Here is a 21,530-nt window from a genome sequence, read left to right as displayed (position 1 = left end):
GTAGTTGTGTCCCTGTGTCCCACCGGTGAATTTAACATTCTTCGCTGTCCCATTGTCTGTGCATATAAATAGATTGTTAGGTTTACTGACTCTTAAACATGCAACATATAATTGTCCATGGGAAAAACAATCTGTATTCAGATCTATACCTCATTATTCTAATGATGTGTCCCTGTGTCCCGGTCGTCATTTGTTTCCTGGTGTCCCAGTTTGTAATTTCTATTTGAGTGTCCCGGTCATCATTTATATTCCCTGTGTCCCAGTGTCCCGGTCGTCATTTTTGTCCCGGTTTCCCGGTTTGATTCCTCAGCACGCTATGCAAATATACAACATTCTTCGCTGTCCCATTGTCTTTGCATATAAATAGATTGTCAGGATATTCCCTGTTTCCCGGTCGTCATTTGTGTCCCGATGTCCCGGTTTGTAATTTATCTTTGAGTGTCCTGGTCGTCATTTATATTCCCTGTGTCCCGGTCGTCATTTTTGTCCTAGTGTCCCGGTCTGTAATTTCTATTCGAACAATCCCTGTGTCTCGGTCGTCATTTATATATCGTGCAAGTGCCCCAGGCGTCCCCATTGTAGTTGTGTCCCTGTGTCCCGGTCGTCATTTATATTCCCTGTGCCCCTGTCGTGATTTGTGTTCGGGTTTCCCAGTCTGTAATTTCTCTTTGAGGTTCCCGGTCTTCATTTATATTCCCTCTGTCTCGGTCGTCATTTGTGTCCCGGTCTCTAATTTCTCTTTGAGTGTTTTTTCTTTTTAGTTTTTTTAGTTTTTTACCTTTTTTCAGTTTTCTTTTTCTTCTTTATTTTTCAGCGTCACTATGAAGTACATATCGCCGAACCTTTGGTTTTTTAACTTAAATCTGTTGGTTATCGATGACCTTATCCAAGTCAAAATCCCAAACCCAATCATTATCGCTATCATTTCCAGTTTTGATATGTTTTGACTCTCGCTGTCCAGGTGGATTTTCATCTAACTGCGCCGTTTTGCATTCTTTAGCCGCAAGCCTGTTTTTTGCTGTTCCTGTGATTCCTCGGCACGCTTTCTTTTTTTACTTTCTCTATCAGCAGCAAGTTTTTTGGCATAAACTCTTTGAGTATCTTCCTCAGCTGTTGCCATTGTAAGTTCATTAGTCATTTTACAGTTAAACATTAATAGATTTCTCCATGAATGCATGTCTTGAATACCTTTAATGACGTCACCGTCCAAAAAAAATGACTACAACTAACTTCATGACGTCAGTCAACACACAAACATGACGTCACCTGACAGACCCACACATTCACAGACAACTTATTTATATAGATATATATATATATATATATATATATATATATATATATATATATATATATATATATATATATATATATATATATATATATATCATGAAAAGAGAAATCACCAATGCAACAGCACAAAAAAAAAAAAAAAAAAAAAAAACTTGAAAATGATACCGATGATTAAAAAAAACGACGTTGAAAGGACTATCGTTTCCCAGTTGCAACATCTCTTCCACAAAACTAATAATTTAGTGCTTCGGTTCAAAACAGCGATCAAATTAATCCCTTCGGATACACATAAAATTGTTATTTCCACTGACAAAACGCCTGCTGTGGAGCATGTGTGTAGATACAATGCTCAAACTATCAACGAAGTGGCAATCGTTATGGTCGGTGATCAGTTCTTACCTCGAGATATTATTCTTTATAGGTGAAACAATCAGTTGACAAGAATTCCTGAAACTCATCAATGCTACGATGCCCTACAATATCCTATCAGTTTTTGGGATGGAGCCGACGGCTATCAATTTAATATTAAATTGATAAATCCAGCCACTATCAAATAAATGGATAAGAAATGCAGCGCAATGAAATATTATTCTTATAGATTAATGATTCGTCATTTATTACGTTTACATATAATCCATGTTGGGATTAGATACGGCAGCTTTTACGTCCTGGGCAGTCACCGGTTCATAGATATGACATTACGGCCCGTGTCTTCCGGCAAAAGTTGCTCTCCTTCATCTCTTAAAGAGTTATGGGAGAAATACAAATCGCAGAATGCAAATTCAGAGGCAATTTCAAAGCGAAATGTGCAGTTTTTCCACCAGGCAGCAACGTTGCGGCTATTGCGGACGACGCAATAGCCAACGTTGTGTAAATTTTTGATCGAACTGATGCCAGAATCAATTTTATCACAAATGTTTTACCAGTACCTCCTGGCGCATCCAAAACGATTCTTCTTCTTTATTTTTATTTTTCTTCTTTATCTTTTAGTTTTTTTTCCGGTATATGCCCCAGCAACACATGTGCGAGGTCCTAATTTTTAACTGTGTAAAACTTGCGGATATGCAACTGGTAATTCCTCTGATTTACTCTAGGAATTCCTCGACACGTATTCTTTTTTTTCTTTCTCTTTCAGCCGTAAGCCAGGTTTCGTGTTGCTCATGTAATACATCGACACGATTTTTTTCGGTAATTTCTCTCCGAGCCGCAAGTCTAACCCCCCCCCCCCCAAAGCAACACGTATGCAAGGAGCTAATTTTTAACTGTGTAAAACTTGTGGATATACTACATTCTTCGCTGTCCCATTGTCGATACATATAAATAGATTGTCCGGTTTACCGACTCTAGAACATGCAGCATACACTTGTTCATGGGAAAAACAATACATATTAAGATCTATACTGCATTTTTCTAATGATTGCTAAATATAACTATTTAAGGTACCAAGTTAAACCTGCAATGTTATGCGTAAAATAAGGGAGTTTATTACATGTTTGAAATGGCAAACTTCTTTACTGTCTTAGCTCCATTACAGTGATCAATATTATGTATTTGGCACTAGATTTGATCCGATAGTGCTGCACAATTGTTTGTAGATATAAGATGCAATAAATCCATTATTTTTCACTACAAGCATAAGGTTACTTTTTTCTCATCAATTGTCAAATCCAAACCATTTTCTGAAAGAAAGTCACACTTCATTTTGCCACAGACAATATTAGTCAACAAGAAAATCTGAGCAGCATAAGAAAATAGTGTCATTGCATAAAATAAGTTAGCGTTAGCAGTGCCAGAATAGATCCAGAGACTCCAAAAAATTGGTCCTAATATACATGATACAACAAACATGAACAACAGTGTAAGACTAAGCCAAGCATGAATAAAAGTATATATCCAAAGACGTGACAGGGAAATATAAATTCCAATATCAGCTATTGAAGGGTAAGCCTTGTAAATTGCCAGTAAGCTCATAACAGCGTAGATGAGAAGTGGAGGGTCTTTATGAAACCTCATTGTAAGAGGTATGATATAAACAATGGTATTTATCTGAAAAATGTAGAAGAAAAAGTTACTAAAATCTTCAAAAACTTGGATGAAAAAGTACCAAAAAGACCAATATTTGGAGGAAGATCTGTTACTTTCAAGACAAATTCATATGTGGCATCCAAAAATTTCCACGTTCCTGTTATTTTAAATGAATAAAATAGGAAAAATCCGAGTGTAGTGATAAAAATTGCGAAGTTAAGAAAAACATAAATATACATACTGGGCCATTTCCTTTGTGTTTTCAAACAGTTTTTCTTTGATATTATGTATACAGTAGATGGGATCAACATGGGGTCGCGTATAGGTCACGGTACGCTGCCAAGGCCAAGAATATAGATGATAGTACCATTGAACCCTTAACCGTGCCATATAGACTGGCAGCAAGACAAATATTGTTGAATATTGAAGTTGACTCACTGATGTAGGTGAACAGCACAAGTGGATTACAAAAATAAGCTTTGAGGATCCAATCACCCATGCTATTGACATAATCTTCAGCGTGAGGCATTAAAGACAGTGAAGATTCAGAGACTTTGTTCCTCTTTAACCCTTTTACAATGTCTATGGCTATCTCCCGTCCTACCCACGATAGTAAGATACCACAAGTAAAATGAGACACTGGGATTGCAATGGAATCCAACCCATATTCTTGTAAAATTTCAAACTCTAGAAGAACCAATGGTTGTTCGTGAACCAACTCTCCAGAGTAAACATTCCCGATGATATTCTTAAGAAATATTCCTTCTTTGATTCTATCAGCATGATTTGTTGGGACAAAAATCTCAGGTCTAAACCTAAGATCGATATTACTAATTTTCTTTAAAACTAAATGCAACAGTCCTATAAAAATTACAAGCATATTCCTTAAATGTAAAAGTATACTCATTGATATGTCTAGACATGTGGATAGACACAGTAAAGGCACAGTATAGGCACAGCACAGAATGCTTTGTAAATTTTCCCTGTTTGATTTCTAGCTGCTTGACTGGAAATACTCACAGTCGTAAGATGCAAGATTTTTGCAACTATTAAAAAAAGGTATTTTTGAAGATATTTGATAGTTATTTATTTCTTAATTATTATTTAGTTTATTTGAAGTGAAGATTTGTTTCAAGTTAAAGGACGTAAAAATATAACAAACTATATTTTATTTCTCAACTAGCTAGTGGTGTGGTGCTTCGAATTGGGAATTGCAGTCATTTAAATTAAAAAAGCAGATCCGTTGGAATCATGGGAATGCGAGGAATAAGAAGAGCCTCACCCTCAAAAGGCCCTGTCAAGATTGTTGCCTATATTACGTTTTCTATTGTTGTTTTTTTACGGCAAGTCGCGTGCCATTACAAAGCTTTGGTGGGTTGATATTTCGTAACAGTATTATTGGTACGCCTATTTTTAGTTGTAGCACGTGTGGTTGAAATCCCTTGGAGACCCAGGGAATATAAAAATTCAGATGGATAATTGACCGCTTCATTTGGTTCCAGCACTGTATAGACTGACATGTAAAGGACTGCCTGGTCTCGAATCTCGGTCAAATAATATTGTTGATTTCGTGGACGTCTTTATTCTTGGCTGCCAGAATCGCTCTTTCACTTAGCCATTTATGATTTTTATAATTGGTTAGAATATTCGGAAATACCTTGTCAACCAATTCATTTTTGGACGTAACTAAATTAAAGAATTCAGCAGGCAGCTGTATTCGTCCTGAAATTGAGTTTATTGGGAACTCTCCGTTTCCAATTGCCAGCATTGATCTGAAAATGTTTGACCAGAGTAATCGTTTTGAAATCGGACACGCATATTTGTAGTTAATTTTAATGTCTTTACGTGTGCCCATAAATTTGAATTTTTCAGGCAAGCATTCATTTCGGCTACAGAAGTTAATCTAGGTATTATAGGTCATGTTTGCCTGAAATTTCCCGCAAGCAATATTGATATACTGCCAAAGGGTTTTGAATTTCCTCGCAAATCTCGCAATAATTGATCCAGAGCCTGTAGCAATTTTCTGTGTGCCATTGTGCACTCTTCCCAAATAATAAGTTTGCATTGCTGCAATACTTTACCCGTCCCACATGATTTGGAAATATTACAAGTGGGAGTTTCTGTATAATGCAAATTCAGAGGCAATTTCAACGCGGAATGAGCAGTTTTTCCACCAGGCAGCAACGTTGCAGCTATTCTGGATGACGCATTTGCCAACGCTATGTCATTTTTTGATCGAATTGATACCAGAATCAATTTTATCACAAACATTTACCAGTACCTCCTGGTGCATCCAAAAAGAAGACTTCTCCAACGTCGTTATCGACACAATGCACTATCTTATCATAACATGTACTTTTGCTCAGACGTTAACTTAGAAATAATATTTTGTATATACAACATTAGTGTTGTATATACATTTTCACTCGTGTTGTAACTTTGTTCACGATCCATTTCTACACATGTCGAAACAGCAGTGTTACAATTAGGTGAAGGCATTCCCAAATCCTGAAGAGGTTGGGACGCTGGTTTTACAAAAAGACCCATCCTTGATTCACAGGCTAAAAGTATCTGTTTAGTATCTGACAGTATGAGTTTAGTATCTGAACTAAAAGGAACTAGCTTATGAACCTAATCGGATTACTTTTTGTACTGCATTGTGTTAGATTGCGCAATTAACTTGCGGACTTAATTGCGAGGGATTGCTCACTTCATACAAAGTGAGTTATTATTAGTGTATAATTGAATATATTGGTGTTATCGCTGATTAAAAACTGTGATTAAGACTGATTAACAGTTTGTGAATCTGCAGTATCTCGTCGGAATAAATGACGGGAAAAAAGCACCTAAGGCTACCACCCGAGAAGGATACTCCCACTGAAACCCTTAGCCGGTCGCCATTCCAACCTACCTATAAAAATCTTCCTAGAACCAACCCAACTACGCGATCCAAAACTGTTAGCCACTTGTCAGGAATTCAGGCCTTAGCCGAAACTAACTCTAATGAAAGAGGTGAGACGCCTGGCAAAAAGAGGAAAAAGGATGAAACTCGTTCACCAACGATAGTGCAACCTCTCTCTTCAAGTGTCCCAGAAGCAAGTGCTAACGATCACCCCAATTATTATACTGTCTCAATAAAGAAAACCAATGGCCAACCCTTTTCAAAAGATCAAATAATGCAAATTAGGAAAGCCGTCTTTCTGATCACCAAGGTGAATTTTGAACTTGTTTTCAATCAGGACGAGTCTATTGATATTTACTTTACATCTTCTCAGGTGGCAGACCATGTCCTGTCCAAATCCAAAGAAATAATTCTTGATAGCTCAAAAATTTTATCCACAAAAAAAGATGTGGAAAAGTTACACAAGTATGTGCTGTATGGTGTTGATACCAGTGTTAAAGTGGAGGAAATACAAACTGAACCCATAGATTCTTCAACTCTTCTCATCAATACATCAACTGCTATAAAGCCAAGTTTAAACAAAGAAGATTTTCTTCACCCTAGCCGTTCCATCCTCATTTCCTGCAAAGTTGAGCTAAGTGGAGAAATATTCTTGTACGGTATGTCTCTTTTTTACAAGATTTATAAGCCTAAGCCCCTACAATGCTCCACTTGTCTGGCCCATGGCCACAGCAAAAAACACCGCAAACTGTCCCATCCGTCTTGCCTTAAGTGTGGGAAAACAGGCCACGCAATTAGTGAATGCCCTGAGTCGGATCCTTTCTGCAGAAATTGTAACCGTAAGGGACACACAGCCCTCCAAAAACAATCTTGCCCAGCTCACCAAAAGCGAGTTGTAATCCTTAGAACATCTGATAAAATGAACCTACCCTACTCTGTTGTAGCTGCAAGAATCCTTTGGCAACCCACACCCCATCGGCCCAGTAAAATCCAAGCAACAGTTGCTGTAGCAGATGCAAAGACAGTATCATTTCCAAAAGAGGCAAATAATGTTTATACTCAAGGTTCTAGTCATTCCCCCCATCCCTTACCTAAGTTTACTTCAACATCCTGCCCTCCAAAAGATTCATCTAAAAATAGCCAAGAATGGCAAAGGCTTGCAACTTTTCTCACAGTCAGTCACTTAATTGAGGTTAGTAATGAAGCTGAGGAAACCAAAAATATTCTCAAGAACAAAGCTATCACTAAACTCCTAGGTGATGACATATTAGAAACAGCTATGGCTCAATTATCCTCCATGAAAAAGGACATAGATTCTACATCAAAGCTAGTTAAGCCCGTAGACTCAACTGCAAATCAAAGCAATGCAGATTTGATTGCAAATCAACTGCAATCAAATCTCTGAAATTGCCACAATCCCCAAGACGGTAGTAGATGCCACTGCCCTAGTCAAAGGCAAGAAATCTAAGAAAAAAACGGCAAACTTTCCATCCCAGTCCAAAATTACCACCAATGATATTTCGTCGGCTGAAGAAGATTTCCAATATTCTAATCAAGGAGATGATGAAACTCAGACCACAATGGATGTTTAAATGTGCACTGTACAAGATTTTACGTTTCTCACGAATTTATCACTGTGTAATAATGTTGTTTTTAACTATTACAATGACCAACATAATTTGCCCACCAGCCCCTTAGCTAGCCCCAATAGCCCTTTAAACCAAATTAACTGTGAATATCTCGACATTTTTGATTTTGTGAAAAATGTGAAACCTAAGCTAATGGAAGAGACCAAATTTAATGTAATTTGCTTTAACATCAGAAGTATACGGGATAAGTGGGCTAATTTTAAAGACTTCGTTTTAATTATTGGTTACTGCCCTTTCGACGTAATTGGAATAACGGAAACGTGGCTTTCAGAAATTGATGAAAAGAATGAATTTTCCCTCCCTGGTTTTCAAGCTATTCATATTGAAAGAAAATTAACCAAGTCCTCTGGCGGCATTTCTCTTTACATCCGGTCAAGTCTGAAATTCACCAGGCTATTAGACTGTGAATCCTTATTCTCGCAACCTATTAATAATAGATGCATTTATTCAATAATCGTAGACATAAGTGTTGACGAGAATTCTTTTAGTTTTTCATTATTTTATAAGCCCCCCTCATTTCCGACCCCTTTGTTTTGTAACCTGTTTGATGATTTTTCTAGTTTTATTAATTTACCACAAAAGAAGGCAATAGTTTTTGGGGACTTCAATTGTAATTTACTAAATGTTAGCAATAATAATGATTGTGATACCTTTTTTGAAACATTCACCTCAAGTGGTCTTCTTCCCACAATCCTTTTTCCTACTAGAGTTGATCTTGTGAGGTCTACAGCTACTGTAATTGACAACATTTTTGTATCCACTTCCCTGGGAAACCACCTGTCCTCCAAAATAATATTTTCTGACCTGTCAGATCACTTTCCAATCTATCTCTCGCTACCCTCCCAACCCAATACTCAGCCCTCTAGAACTAAACCCTTACGTATAATAGAATATATAATACTGTGAATATGAACAGGTTCACGGATCGTTTGAAATCCTTCGACTGGTCCAAGGTTTTGGATTGTCAGGATGTTAATTCAGCCACAAATTGTTTTACACAGGGACTGAGTGATCTTATCAGTTCAACCTTTCCAGTTCGTAAATCAAACCGAAAAACTGCCCATATACGCTCCTGGATGTCTAATAGCCTGATAATCTCTTCATACCGAAAAAATGACCTATATAAGTTAGCTTGCAAAACCAGTAACGTTATTGACCTGACTAATTATAAAAAATACAAAAATTTATATGCCAAACTTGTCCGGGAAGCAAAAAAATTATTATTATTCGAAAATCTCTCATTGCACAGGGAACTTGCAAAAAATTTGGTCAACAATAAATGAAATTCTTAAAAAAAAAATTCAAGATCTGTAACTCTTAACCTTAAGGACATCAGTGGCAGATTAATTGACCCAAGTTCAGTACCGGCTGCTTTTAATAATTATTTCACTAATATTCCAAATGCTAACTCCTGTTCCTTCTCCCAGTCAGTACAACCTAGCAAGAATCCTGGATCCGTGTTTTTCTCTCCAACTGATCGTAAAGATGTGCTTCAAGTTATCAAATGTCTCTCTAATAGTAGTACACCTGATTTCTTTGGCATAAGTAATAAGCTTCTTAGGACCGTATCTTCCTATGTTTGTGAACCCATTGTGCACATAGCAAACCTGTCTATGACCAATGGAGTCTTCCCAGAAATATTTAAATCAGCAATTGTTATCCCGATTCATAAAAAAGGCGATCCGTCTGAGATAAGTATTTATCGTCCAATCTCACTTCTCCCAGCTATATCTAAAGTGCTCGAGAGAATTTGGGATTCATTCTTCAGATCCGTTGATTTCCCCTCATTAATATGGCTTCCGTTCAAATTTTTTCAACTGCTCATGCACTAAAAGACGCCACACAGTTTATACGTTCCCAACTTGACCTTAAAAATACTGTATTGGGCTTATGTCTGGACTTTTCTAAGGCCTTTGATATGGTTGATCACAGTGTTCAATTAAGTAAACTCAACAACTTAGGGATTCGTGGAGTTCCTTTCTCATGGTTTGGCTCTTATCTCTCTGGTAGAGTACAGAGTGTGAGTCTGGGCAGGTTGACTTCACATCCCCTACCTGTCCGAAGGGGCGTCCCACAAGGCTCTGTTCTTGGTCCAATACTTTTTATCCTTTATATTAATGATTTGGTTACGGACCTGGGTCCATCTGTGCACCCAGTACTTTTTGCTGACGATAGCAACTTTTTCATCACCGGTCCTAATTTACCATCCGTCGTCGCCTCTACTCAAACCGTTCTGAATAAAGTACAGGAGTGGTGTCTAGTTAACTGCATGACCATTAACATCAAGAAAAGTCAGGTTGTATTATTTCGAACCCCTTACAAAAGAAAATGAAGCTCAGCAAGCGCTTGGCCTAAAATATTCTACCAATCTCCTCCCACAGGTCGAAGTTGCCAAGTTTCTTGGTGTCCATATGGATTCCTCCCTATCATTTGCAACACACGTGTCCTACATTAGAGCCATAATTTTGCGACTGGTAAGTATGATTAATCGTGCGAATTATTTTCTTCCTCCCGATATTTTTGTCACCCTTTATTAATCTTTTATTTACCCATATATCTCATGCTGTGGATGTGTTTGGGGCAACACTTTTCCTTCAGTTACCAATAAATTAAAATCTGCCCAAAACCGTGCCATCAAAGCAGTTTTTCGGCTGCCCCGACTATATCCCACCCAGGACTTGTACTCCGATTTTGGTACTAACCCTTTTGAACAAATCATCAAAAAATTAAATCTATACCTTGCATACTCCGCTTACCATAAAAATCTTCCTCCTCAATTATTATCTTATTTTAATATTAATAATTCTGAAGGCCTCTGTCTCCGTTCATCCAACCGTTCCTTCATTGTCCCCAAGTGTGTCTCTAGTTCTGCCCAGCGATCCCCCATTTAAATCTATACTTTAATGGAATATAATACCCTCCAGTGTCGAGCTATCCACAAGTTTTCACACGCTGTATAACAATGTACTAAAATTTTGATATTATAACTCTCTAAATTCTTATTCAATTTGCTTTAGTTACCCATCTTTTCTCTTTTCTTTTTTTCTCTCTTCTTCATTTTCAAGTTTTTGTGGTTATGGTCCTCAACAAGTTCGCTTCCAGGATCTTTATTATTATTGGTGTTATATTGTAGTTTTATTTGAATAAATTGAATTGAATTGAATACATATGCACAAATATTCAATAATACCTAAAGTGTAGTTATCAATTTCTGATGTAAAATCAAAAGTCATATCTGACGTCTCTAACTGTTTTCGATGGAGTATGTCCTCCGCCATTTTTTATTTATGTTTATCCCATAACTCTGTTGGAGCTGAAGTAGAGCAAGTTGTTAGTACGATTCCAAACAATGCACGAATTTGACTTGGAGTTGACGTTTCGCACGCGTCATTGATGCAGTTATCCCAGTGTTGGTCGTTCTGCAATAAATTCATAGCTTGGCATGCACCAGGGTAAGTGTCAAGTATAGTACCGTTTACAGTTCTCAAATACTCAAAGGACGTCAGGTACCAGGTACATTCACCAAAAACAGGCGGAGAAAGAAGCATTCATGTTGATAGGGATGAATGGTGTAGATTCTTCCTATCGTGGTATCTTTGAAGATGGTGGGTTGGCCGTCGACTGACTTACCCTGTTTTCGACGTTCAAATACTTTATTTTGAGCATTCCACGTGTAACACGAAGGTACTTCAGTATACAGCAGCTTTCTTACAGAAGAATAATTTTGACATAACGAAAAGAAAGCAGTTAACCTTGTATCTGGTGGATTCAGGGCTCTTTGTTGCACGTTGGATTCCAAAAAATAAACACGTTGACCATTCTTTAAATGTACCGCTAAGTGAACAACAGCTGGACTTCGTTCATGTATCGGAAATGAAAGAATTTGCCAAACAGCTTCATTACTGCTTATGTATCTTCCAGCCTGATATTATACGATTCATCGATATCACTGGTTTTGGACTGCAAGCCAAAAAATGCCATGTCGCTGCCTTTGGTGACGTATTTACATATGTATTTGATCGCCTTTACGGAGTTACAGTATTGCACGTTTATATGTGCATTAAATTTTTTGATAATAAAGGTGAATATGGAACAACCCACTGATCATCTACTTCGATGGTGGTACCGTTATGCTTCTTTATTATTGCTATTGCAACGTGCATTCAATTCAGAATTTCTATCACTGATGAATCTTGTGATTCTACGGCACACTTTCTTTTCTTACTTTCTCTATTAGCCGCAAGCCTTTTGGCATTAACTCTTTGAGCAGCTACCTCGGCTGTTTCTTCTGTCATTGTAGGATTTATACTAAAATTTCTCTTTGAATTAACTCTTTGAGCAGCTTCCTCGGCACGCTATCTTTTAGTAATTTCTCTTTGAGCCGCGAGCCTGTTTTCACGTTGTTCTGGTGATTCCTTGGCAAGATTTTTTTTGGTAATTTCTCTTTGATAAACAAGCCTGTTTTCACGCTATTCTTGTGATTCCTCGGTACGCTTTCTTTTCTTACTTTCTCTATTAGCTCCAAGCCTTTTGGCATTAACTCTTTAAGAAGCATCCTCGGCTGTTTCTTCTGCCATTCTAGGATCTATAATAAAATTTCTCTTTGAATTAACTCTTGAGCAACTTCCTCGTCTGTTTCTTCTGTCATTGTAAGATCTATACTAAAATTTCTCTTTGAATCGCCTTCTTATATACTTATAATGACGTCATATACAAAGCCCTTGACGTCATATGCAAAGCCTAATATACTTATAATGACGTCATATGCGGACAAACAAACACACATATGCGGACAAACACAAAACATGGAGAAACACACTCACTTACAACTTATTTTTATATGTACAAATTTATTATTACAACTAAACTATGTATGGTTTAGTTATTGTCATAAACGATGTGTTAAATAATTGCTTCTGCAGGCTATTTAAGTCCTTATAGGTAAAATTCTTAGCCGTTTGAGTCCATCCAACATTTTTTGCAAAAATAAAACAGCAAAAACGTTTGCATTTCTTCAGATATATTCTTGTTTAATGGATTGCCAGAAAACACACAGAGATATACTAGCTTTCTATTTCATTGTCGAAACTTATCAACTGCCTTAAAGTTTACGAACTATTATGTTTTGCAATTTATCCATGAAACGTATACATTTTATATAGAAATTTCTATCTGTTCTTATGAAATAGTATTAAAGACAGCCAAAAACTACAATTCACTAGTTATGGCTGGAATATGGCAATTACGTTATAATTACCTTTAAGTATCAATTCAGAATTCAAAGTGTCAACATCTAAATTGGATATTGCATGGACATTATTAATTCAGTAAGTATTATGTGAAGAAACTCAAAATTTCGCAATAGGGATTATAGTGACGCATAATCCCTACTATACTTATTGACCTACAGTGTGACGAAAATAACGAATTCAGTTACTTTGAAAAGGATTATTTTGAAACTAATTTAATCGGATGTCAGCTGTTTGACAGTATGGTGAGTAATAAACTGATTTGATTTTGGACTTTGGCTAATTGTCCATATTTGTTGGTTATCACATTATGACGGAATATGTACATTCGTCGGTGTTGAATTTCGTGCAATCAAATCTTAAAAAGGGAGTAAGTGATGAAGTTATTGCTAACCATGCTGTTGGTTTTTTCGATGAGAAGTCTATTATGGCGGCTAAAATTGAACTTTGGTCTCATGTTTACGAGGGTGAACGTGTGCAAAGACGCGAAGGCGATCAAGCTAATTACCGTCACATTGAGGACATGATGGAAATCTTCCAGAAATGTGACAGCGAAAATTTGTCTTTGCCTACATACGTGATTATTTTACCTACCGAGGTTCCTGTTATTCCTGCTGTGGCTTATTCTAGCTTCGCCTCAAAGCTTGTAAGCATTGATTCGGAACTTAAGCAAATCTGTGAGAAGATTTCGTCGTATGATCTTAAATTCCCCCCTCTTAGCAGGCCTGGCGCTCAGTCATTGAATCCCGATCTGACGACCGTTGTTATTTCTAAAGTCCCAACAGAATTAGATAATCCTGCCAAGCGTCACGAAATAATAGACTCTATTCCAGGTCATGAATGTATTCATAGCATTAAGCCCTCTGGCGATAAGCTGGTGGTACGAATTGACAAGATTGCTGCAAGGAACTTTTGCAATGCCGTTCCAACTGTAATGAGAGATTTTGACGTCAAAGTAAAAGAAACGAAATATATTGGAATCATTAAAGGTATACCGATCAATTTTGATGAGGGAATGTTAATTGATTGCAACAATATTACTCATGCGAAACGAATAGGCAATTCTTTGGCTGTTAGAGTGTTTTTTGAAAACGCTGTTGTGCTCGCTAATGCACTTCGACTTGGTATAAAGATTTGGTATGAGATATATCGAGTTTACGAATACCAACGCCCACCCAAATGCTGTTATAATGTCCAATCACCAAATCACTTAAAATCAAATTGTGATAAAGAAAAATGCTGCTCCCGTTGTGCAGGGCAACATGAATCCTCGCCTGATTCTCCGTGCCAGGCTATACCAAATGTGCGAACTGCCAAGGCAATCTTGTGTCACTCTCAATGAAATGCCGGATTCTTCGTGAACTTCTGTCGAAACGATCCTCCTATACTAGAAAATGAGTGCTAAGACTAACTTCACTATATGTTCGTTCAATATTAACGGTACTAAGGATAAAGACGTTTCTTTAGATCAGAAATTAGAAAATTTTGATGTTTTATTCCTCCAGGGACATCTCCTTCCTTTAGTGAGCTTAAACTCCCCACAGAGAAGTAACGAACACTCAGTTTTTTCTAAAAGTGCACACAAAACCTCTGGCAGACCATCAGGTGGCCTAGCATGTTTAATAAAAAAGACGCTGTTTTCACCACCCCCTTTATGTTATCACGAGAGTGATTGTTATTTTGCTATTCGTCTTGCCAACCTTGTCCTCATTAATGTTTATCTCCCCTGCGACCAGAAATCCCTCCGAAGTTCGACTAAATTTACGAAATCTTGCGCATTAATAAAAAGTCTTTTGAATGGCATTGAGAGTTATGGACTGGATTGGTTATTAATTGGTGATATTAACTGTAATATTAATTCTTCATCAGTGCGGACTGAGCTTCTTTTAGATTCCCTACCGAATAGTTACAAAATTTTCGAGAAAGATGCCTCCCATTCCCATATCCATAATAGTGGCTCACTTTCGGACATTGACCATTGTATCGTTTCTTCTGGTCTCATCTGTGGCGAAGTCCATGTTGATCAGGATGAGCGTGATTACGACCATCTCCCCCTATCCCTCACTGTTACCCTTAATGCTACTGCTGAGAAGAGCCTTCGTCCCAATTCTAGAAAATGGATTTCTAAAAGAGAATGGAACAAAGCTTACTGGCCTCTTTATTTTTCTACGCTTGTTAGCCTTCTATCAACGATTAAATTCCCTTTTAATCTATTGTGTACAAGCGTTGGGTCCCCACAAGCCAGAATTCAGCTTAATATTTATTATAGCCACATTGTATCGTGCTTAAAGAGGTCTGAAGAGGTAGCTCTTCCCCTATGTCGCTTTAGAGCACAAACAAGAAGTTCAATTTGGAAGAATGACCCAGAGCTCAAAACAATAAAAAACAGGGCTAAATTGTGGCTAAGAATTTGGATAGCTTGCGGCCGCCCATTAAGGGGTAATGTTTTCGATATTAAACAAAGAACAAAGCTTGATTTTAAACGGTATCTTCGAAAAATTAGGTACAATGGTGCCGAATTTCCTAAGTCTCCTAGCCAGTGGAAAAAAGTGATTAATGTTGCGAAGTTTGATAGATCACCTACGGCCGACCGAATCCCTAATGTATCATGGATCAATCATTATAGTATCAATTTCGATACAGTGATATATGCGGTTCATTTCCGTTTTGCCAAGCTCTGTTCTAATCTGTTGCCTAAGAAAATCATTCAAGGTCATGTACCTCCCGTTAGTGTTGACTGTGTCAAAAGAAGTGTAGAGAGACTTAAATCGAAATCTTATGATATAGACGGGATCAGTGCTTTTCACCTCAACACCGATTCGGAGGAATTAGTTTATCACTTGCAGTTACTTTTTCAGATGTGTTTATGCTCTTCTTTAGTCCCTGATTCTTTTTTAGTTGGTAACATTATGTCAATTTTGAAACGTGGTAAGGACCCAACTAGTTGCGCTTCGTATAGGCCTATTACGGTTGCTTGTACTTTAAGTAAAGTATTTGAATATGTTTTGCTCCCTGATCTCCTGTCTAATGTAGATTATATGTCTAATCAGTTTGGCTTCAAGCCGTATATAGGATGCCAACATGCTCATCGTGGTATAGTTTCGCTATTACTTGAAGCACATAAAAATGGTTTTCATGTTCATTTTTGTGCACTTGATGTTTCAAAAGCTTTTGATTCAATATGCCATAGCCAACTTTGGTATTCTTTACTCCAACCTTGTGCAAATGTGTCTACTATATCAGCTCTTGGTTTTTGGTATGCTAATTCATATGTTCGACTCAAGTCAGGTGACACCTACGTTGGTAATATCCCATCCGTTCTGGTCTTAGGCATGGAGGAGTCTTATCCCCTTATCTTTTTAATGCTTGTCTTTATTCTGTTTTGCCACGTATTAATCCATCATGTTTTTTAGGCCTAACTAATCTTTCGTATATTGCATGTGCAGATGATTTACTTTTGATCAGCCGCACTAAATCTAGCCTAATTAAGTCGACCCAGCTTGTTTCTAAGACTTTTGAGGAAATCGGCCTCAAACTTAATGCTGAAAAATGTGAATATTTAGTTTTTAATGCTAAGCATCAAATTAGTGATCTTAGTTGTGGTTATTTTTCAGTTAAGCTCGTTTCTTCGATTCGGTGGCTTGGTATTAGTATTTGTTCATCTTTATCGGCTTTTCGATCTTGTGGGCTCAATGATATTAAAAGTAAACTTAGAAAAGGGTACGCGAAAATTGTCCCGAACCGAGGCAGATTTTCACGAAAGGCTTTATCCAGACTTTATTCTACATATTGCGATCATTCTATATTGTTTCTTTCCGGTTTGCGCCCGTTGTTTAATAATCAAGATTTGCAGGGTATAAGAGTTCTGTATTTTCCTTATTGTAAATATTTATTGTATCTGCCGCGTTCTTATAGGAATCAGAAGATTATCAGAAAGTTTTATGCCACTGATATTATTTTTGTTTATAAAAAACTCTATGCTAGATTAGGTGCTGAGGCCTGTCAACGCTTGGTCCCTTACCACCCTTTGATTAGACTGTATTAATTGTATTGTTTGTGTTATTTTGTTTTTCTTTCCTTAATGTTTTTACTCCGCTTAATTTGTCAAAACAAGCGGGTAACAAATAAATTATTATTATTATCAATTATTATAATAGCATTCTATTATTTAATAGAATATTTAATCTGATTGCAATGAATGGATTGAGCTGTTTGCACAGCATTTGTTCTTTATTTGCCTCTTTCTGAAGATTGAATACAAATGTTTTGACTCTGACAAAATTAAAAAAAAAGCTATTTTTGAACGACGGCAAATGAAAATTTTACTTTTGATTGAATATATAGTTGATATCTTTACAGTGATAAATTTGGCTGTCACTGCTATGATATCGTTGGTTATCTTCTGCCGTCAATATTTACGCAAAAACTTTGATAAGGCGACACGTACAGCATTTAGTTAACTTTGTTGATTGGGAATCAAAATAATTACCGCATTACTAACGCCATCTTACCGCCAAACAAATTTTACCTTTACTGAGACTAATAGTGGTGTTGCTCCCATGTTGGCATTTGTGAAGGAATTGTGGTCCACAAGTTGTTTGGCAAAAGCCATAATTTTTGTTATATCAAATCACGTGTATTTTGGTGCACAGGCTTGGCCTAAGTTAAACCATCGAATTAACCCCGATGTGGGACTTAAAGACAGTGAAGACAAGCAGTTAAGAGCTGGCTTTATCCTGGCAGCAATTAATCTTGACACATCTCAAACTATAGTATCACGCATTGGTATTAAAATTCAAGTTTTGAATGGTCAACTTCCAAACTTGGACTTGATTAACTTGGCCCACCGTTTCTGCAGGCAAGAAAGTATTCCACCCTCTTTCCAAAAATTAATAGATTATCATGATGACTTCCCCTTTTCCAAAAATTATATTGGAAATATAAGAGACTCTACAGGTTAATGTAAATGGATCAATTGAATGGATTGAGCTGTTTGCACAGCTGTTTTCTTTATTTGACTCCTGATGAAGATTCAATACAAATGTTATGACTCTGACAAAATTTAAAAAAATGTTATTTTTGAAAGACAGCAAATGAAAATTTTGCATTTGATTGAATATATAGTTGATGTCTTTACAGTGATAAATTTGGGTGTCACTGCTATCATATCTTTGGTTATCTTCTGCCGTCAATATTTACGCAAAAACTTTGATAAGGCGATAAGTAAAGCATTTAGTTAATTTTTATTGATTGGGAATCAAAATTATTTTGGAGAAATAACCAGAATATAACTATCACTAAAAACAAGTGTAGATTCATTCAGAAAACTTTTTGAGTTTACCTCTCACAAGATTAAGCTACTTTCCTTTCCTGGATTCATAAACAGTGATTGTTATAAAAATAACAGGAGCGTTTGCTATCTACTATACATTTTTGACCAGGTGGGTTTTCTCATTCTTGTCAACGAGTCTATACGCTCTAGTGTATATCTTTCCGATAATGTGTTGTTGCCAGGATTAGTACAATGTCAGTTCGAGAGTGAATTTATTTCGAAAGAGTTGTTGGCAGGTAATAAAGAAGAAACACGTCGAACTCCAGAAAAAAATCCTCATGCTTGGATTGCTTCACAGTTTCAGCAATTAGGTCCCGACGTTAACACGCTAAACACCAACTGACGATATAGTATGTTTCCAAATATAAATTCTAGTGGAAAAAAAATGTCTATGGGATGTAACAAACAACACAGCATTCTAATAGCGAATCACTAGTCTTGGCAGAATCTTACTGCCAAACAAATTTTACCTTTACTGACACTAATAGTGGTGTTGCTCCCATGTTGACATTTGTGAAGGAATTGTGGTCCACAAGTTGTTTGGCAAAACCTATAATTTTTTTTATATCAAATCACGAGTATCTTGGTGCACAGGATTGGCCTAAGTTATACCATCGAATTAACCCCGATGTGAGACTTATAGACAGTGAAGACGAACAGTTTAGAGCTGGATTTATCCTGTCAGCAATTAATCTTGACATATCTCAAACTATAGTATCACGCATTTGTATTAAAATTCAGGATTTGAATGGTCAACTTCCAAACTTGGACTTGATTAACTTGGCCCACCGTATCTGCAGGCAAGACATATTCCACCCTTTTTCCAAAAATCAATAGACTCTCACGATGACTTTCCTTTTTCCATAAATTATATTGGAAATATAAGAGCTTCTACAAGTTAATGTTTCTTTTGGGTTTTTCAATTTTGTTGATTGTGAAATTTGATGATCTAACATTTGATTTAGCTGATAAAATAGCACTAGTGGACGCCTTTTTTTGTAACTAAGGTTCAAGGTCGTTCCTCATTAGGTTGCACCTGTTTGTTCAATAACGAAGAAAAAAAATTACACACTTTAAAAATCCCTTCCTAGCTTTTCCCTAGCTCTAATCTAGAAGAGAACAACGTTTTTAATGCATTGGCCATGCAAACAAATAGTCAGTTTCTATGAAAAAAAAAACTCATTCTTGTTAGACTTTAATAAGAAAAAAAACGTGAATTGGTTTGTAAATTTTTCATGTTCATAAATTATAGTATTTGTAAAAAAAATTAGATTAATTTTCTTTTTTAATTGATAGAAAAAGTAATATTCTGAATACAGGTTGATGACACCATTCTTGAAAACATGGCAACGTTTTTAGGAATGAGGCCCCTCACACACAAACAGGTCACCATGTCATACAGAAACAAATAGTCAAAAGTTAGAGATAGCGCTTGTTTTTCAAATGAACCCCCTCTCAACCTTCTTGACACTAGTTTGGTACAATCTCCCATGGGTGACAGCGGAGTAACCAGTCTCGTTCTAAAGCAAAGGTTAATTTTTCTTTTTGTTAGCGATGGAGAATAGTAATTTTCCTGTATCAGTTTTAGACTATATTCATCCGATGGCTCGGTTTTCTTTTTCATCCAAAAGCATTTTCAAAGAATTTTATGCTGTGTTTTGGATTTTCTGTAGATTTTTCTTTTGCTATAAGCGAATGTCATTAAGACTCATCTAAATCACATTTATCAATCTTTCATCACCTTCTAGTGGTGACTGTTCGTCACTAGGAACAGCTTTTTCCAAACACGTTAAATTAAAAGTGAATATGGGCTAGACTTTTTGTTTTGCTAGGTAGAATATGATGCTGCAAACATGATGCATCTGGTGCCAAGAAATACACCGCTTAAGTACATTAAAGTGACTATTGCTTTGCAGGAGAATAATATTTCTTCGCTTAATTAACAGAAGTAATGTTAGTAATCGGTAAAATGTGAAATCTGGAGTTGGGCAGGACTGCACCATATCCCTGTCATGAACATTATTATAAGGTTCAGGGCAAATACTATGGGGAAGCATGGAAACAAATGGGACGCAAAAACTCCGAAACCAATATTGCGCATATAATGTCAGTGCTCTAGGTAAATAATAACAAGATACGTGAATTTCTTGTGGTATTGAAGGATCATTATACAATAAAATATTTTACGATTATCATTGCAACTATGGATTATACTTAAAAAGACCGTATTAAAATTAAGAAAACTGAGTTGCGTGAACTTGGATTAAATGAGAGTAAATAGGATATGTTTTGGAGGGAAAGTGTTTGGTCTTGTTGATAGGTTGCTGGCCTTGGTAAATGGTGAATGTAGTGAAGTTCAAAAAGTAAGTACCTAGGCACTGGTTTTATTGCCGCTTACACTAGAAAGATGTGAAAGTGGCTTCAAAACATAATAATAGTAATGCAGTGGCTCCAAAGCTTGTTATCGTTGAAAGGTAAAGGAAAAATACAAGTATGTTAACAATGGGCAATTTCCATTAGTTAGAGCACTTGCCCCCAGGATTGGTCGGAGTTTCAACCCCTGAACTATTGTTTTTGGAATTTGTCAATCAAATTGGCTATCAAAAATTACGATCCAATAGATGTGGGGAAAAAGGTGCGAGGGGAGATTCTAATTACACTTGAACTGCATTTTACTATTAAAAAGGCACTATAAGTTTGAATTCCAATCGAATGAGCCCCTCTTTTCTCGACTAGGCTTTCTATGAAAACCCTATACATTAACAATTGATCACTAGCAGAACTTATTTTATATTCGTATTCGTTTATTGAAATAGCTATCGTAGCACTCAAAAGTGAACACTAAATTACACTACTTTTACAATCACAAAATGGTCACTAATTAGATACTCTTACCAAATAAGGTGCAACTTTCAATTCATTTTTTAAATTTTCTTACGAAACATGGTACAAAGAAGTTCGCGAATCTGTTGGTACGGCATTTGACTGGTTCTAGTTTGTTGTAGTGCCTAGTATGAATACTGATTGATGCGGTTGGTGGAAGTATGGATCGGTGCTTCTCGTTTGTTAATAGCGATTTC

The 21,530-nt window shown here is 36.7% G+C and overlaps 2 protein-coding genes across 2 annotated transcripts; both read right to left on the bottom strand.

Annotated features, from left to right (window-relative positions):
* Nucleotides 1–2,919: 2,919 nt before the first annotated feature.
* On the bottom strand, nucleotides 2,920–3,306 carry LOC136043127 (phosphatidylinositol glycan anchor biosynthesis class U protein-like). The gene has a single exon (XM_065728059.1). The coding sequence runs from the start codon at nucleotides 3,304–3,306 to the stop codon at nucleotides 2,920–2,922; it is 387 nt and encodes a 128-aa protein (XP_065584131.1).
* A 316-nt stretch (nucleotides 3,307–3,622) lies between these two features.
* LOC136043126 (phosphatidylinositol glycan anchor biosynthesis class U protein-like) lies at nucleotides 3,623–5,865 on the bottom strand. The gene is made up of 2 exons (XM_065728058.1): nucleotides 5,745–5,865; nucleotides 3,623–4,179 (listed from the first exon to the last, which is right to left on the bottom strand). Exons 1-2 carry the CDS (start codon nucleotides 5,863–5,865, stop codon nucleotides 3,623–3,625), a joined length of 678 nt encoding a protein of 225 aa, XP_065584130.1.
* Between the last annotated feature and the right edge of the window lie 15,665 nt (nucleotides 5,866–21,530).

The sequence above is a fragment of the Artemia franciscana genome, unplaced genomic scaffold (assembly GCF_032884065.1).
Source record: "Artemia franciscana unplaced genomic scaffold, ASM3288406v1 Scaffold_3093, whole genome shotgun sequence".
Classification (NCBI taxonomy): domain Eukaryota; kingdom Metazoa; phylum Arthropoda; class Branchiopoda; order Anostraca; family Artemiidae; genus Artemia; species Artemia franciscana.
This window is presented reverse-complemented; position numbering and strand designations above follow the sequence as displayed.

What these genes read in the sequence shown, in the direction of transcription:
- LOC136043127 (XM_065728059.1), bottom strand. Translation starts at nt 3,306, where the DNA reads ATGAGGTTTCATAAAGACCCTCCACTTCTCATCTACGCTGTTATGAGC.
- LOC136043126 (XM_065728058.1), bottom strand. Translation starts at nt 5,865, where the DNA reads ATGGGTCTTTTTGTAAAACCAGCGTCCCAACCTCTTCAGGATTTGGGA. An exon ending in TGAACAAAGTTACAACACGA is followed by an intron (nt 4,180 to 5,744) that starts GTGAAAATGTAT and finishes TAATTTTTATAG; the next exon opens with GACTGTTGCATTTAGTTTTA.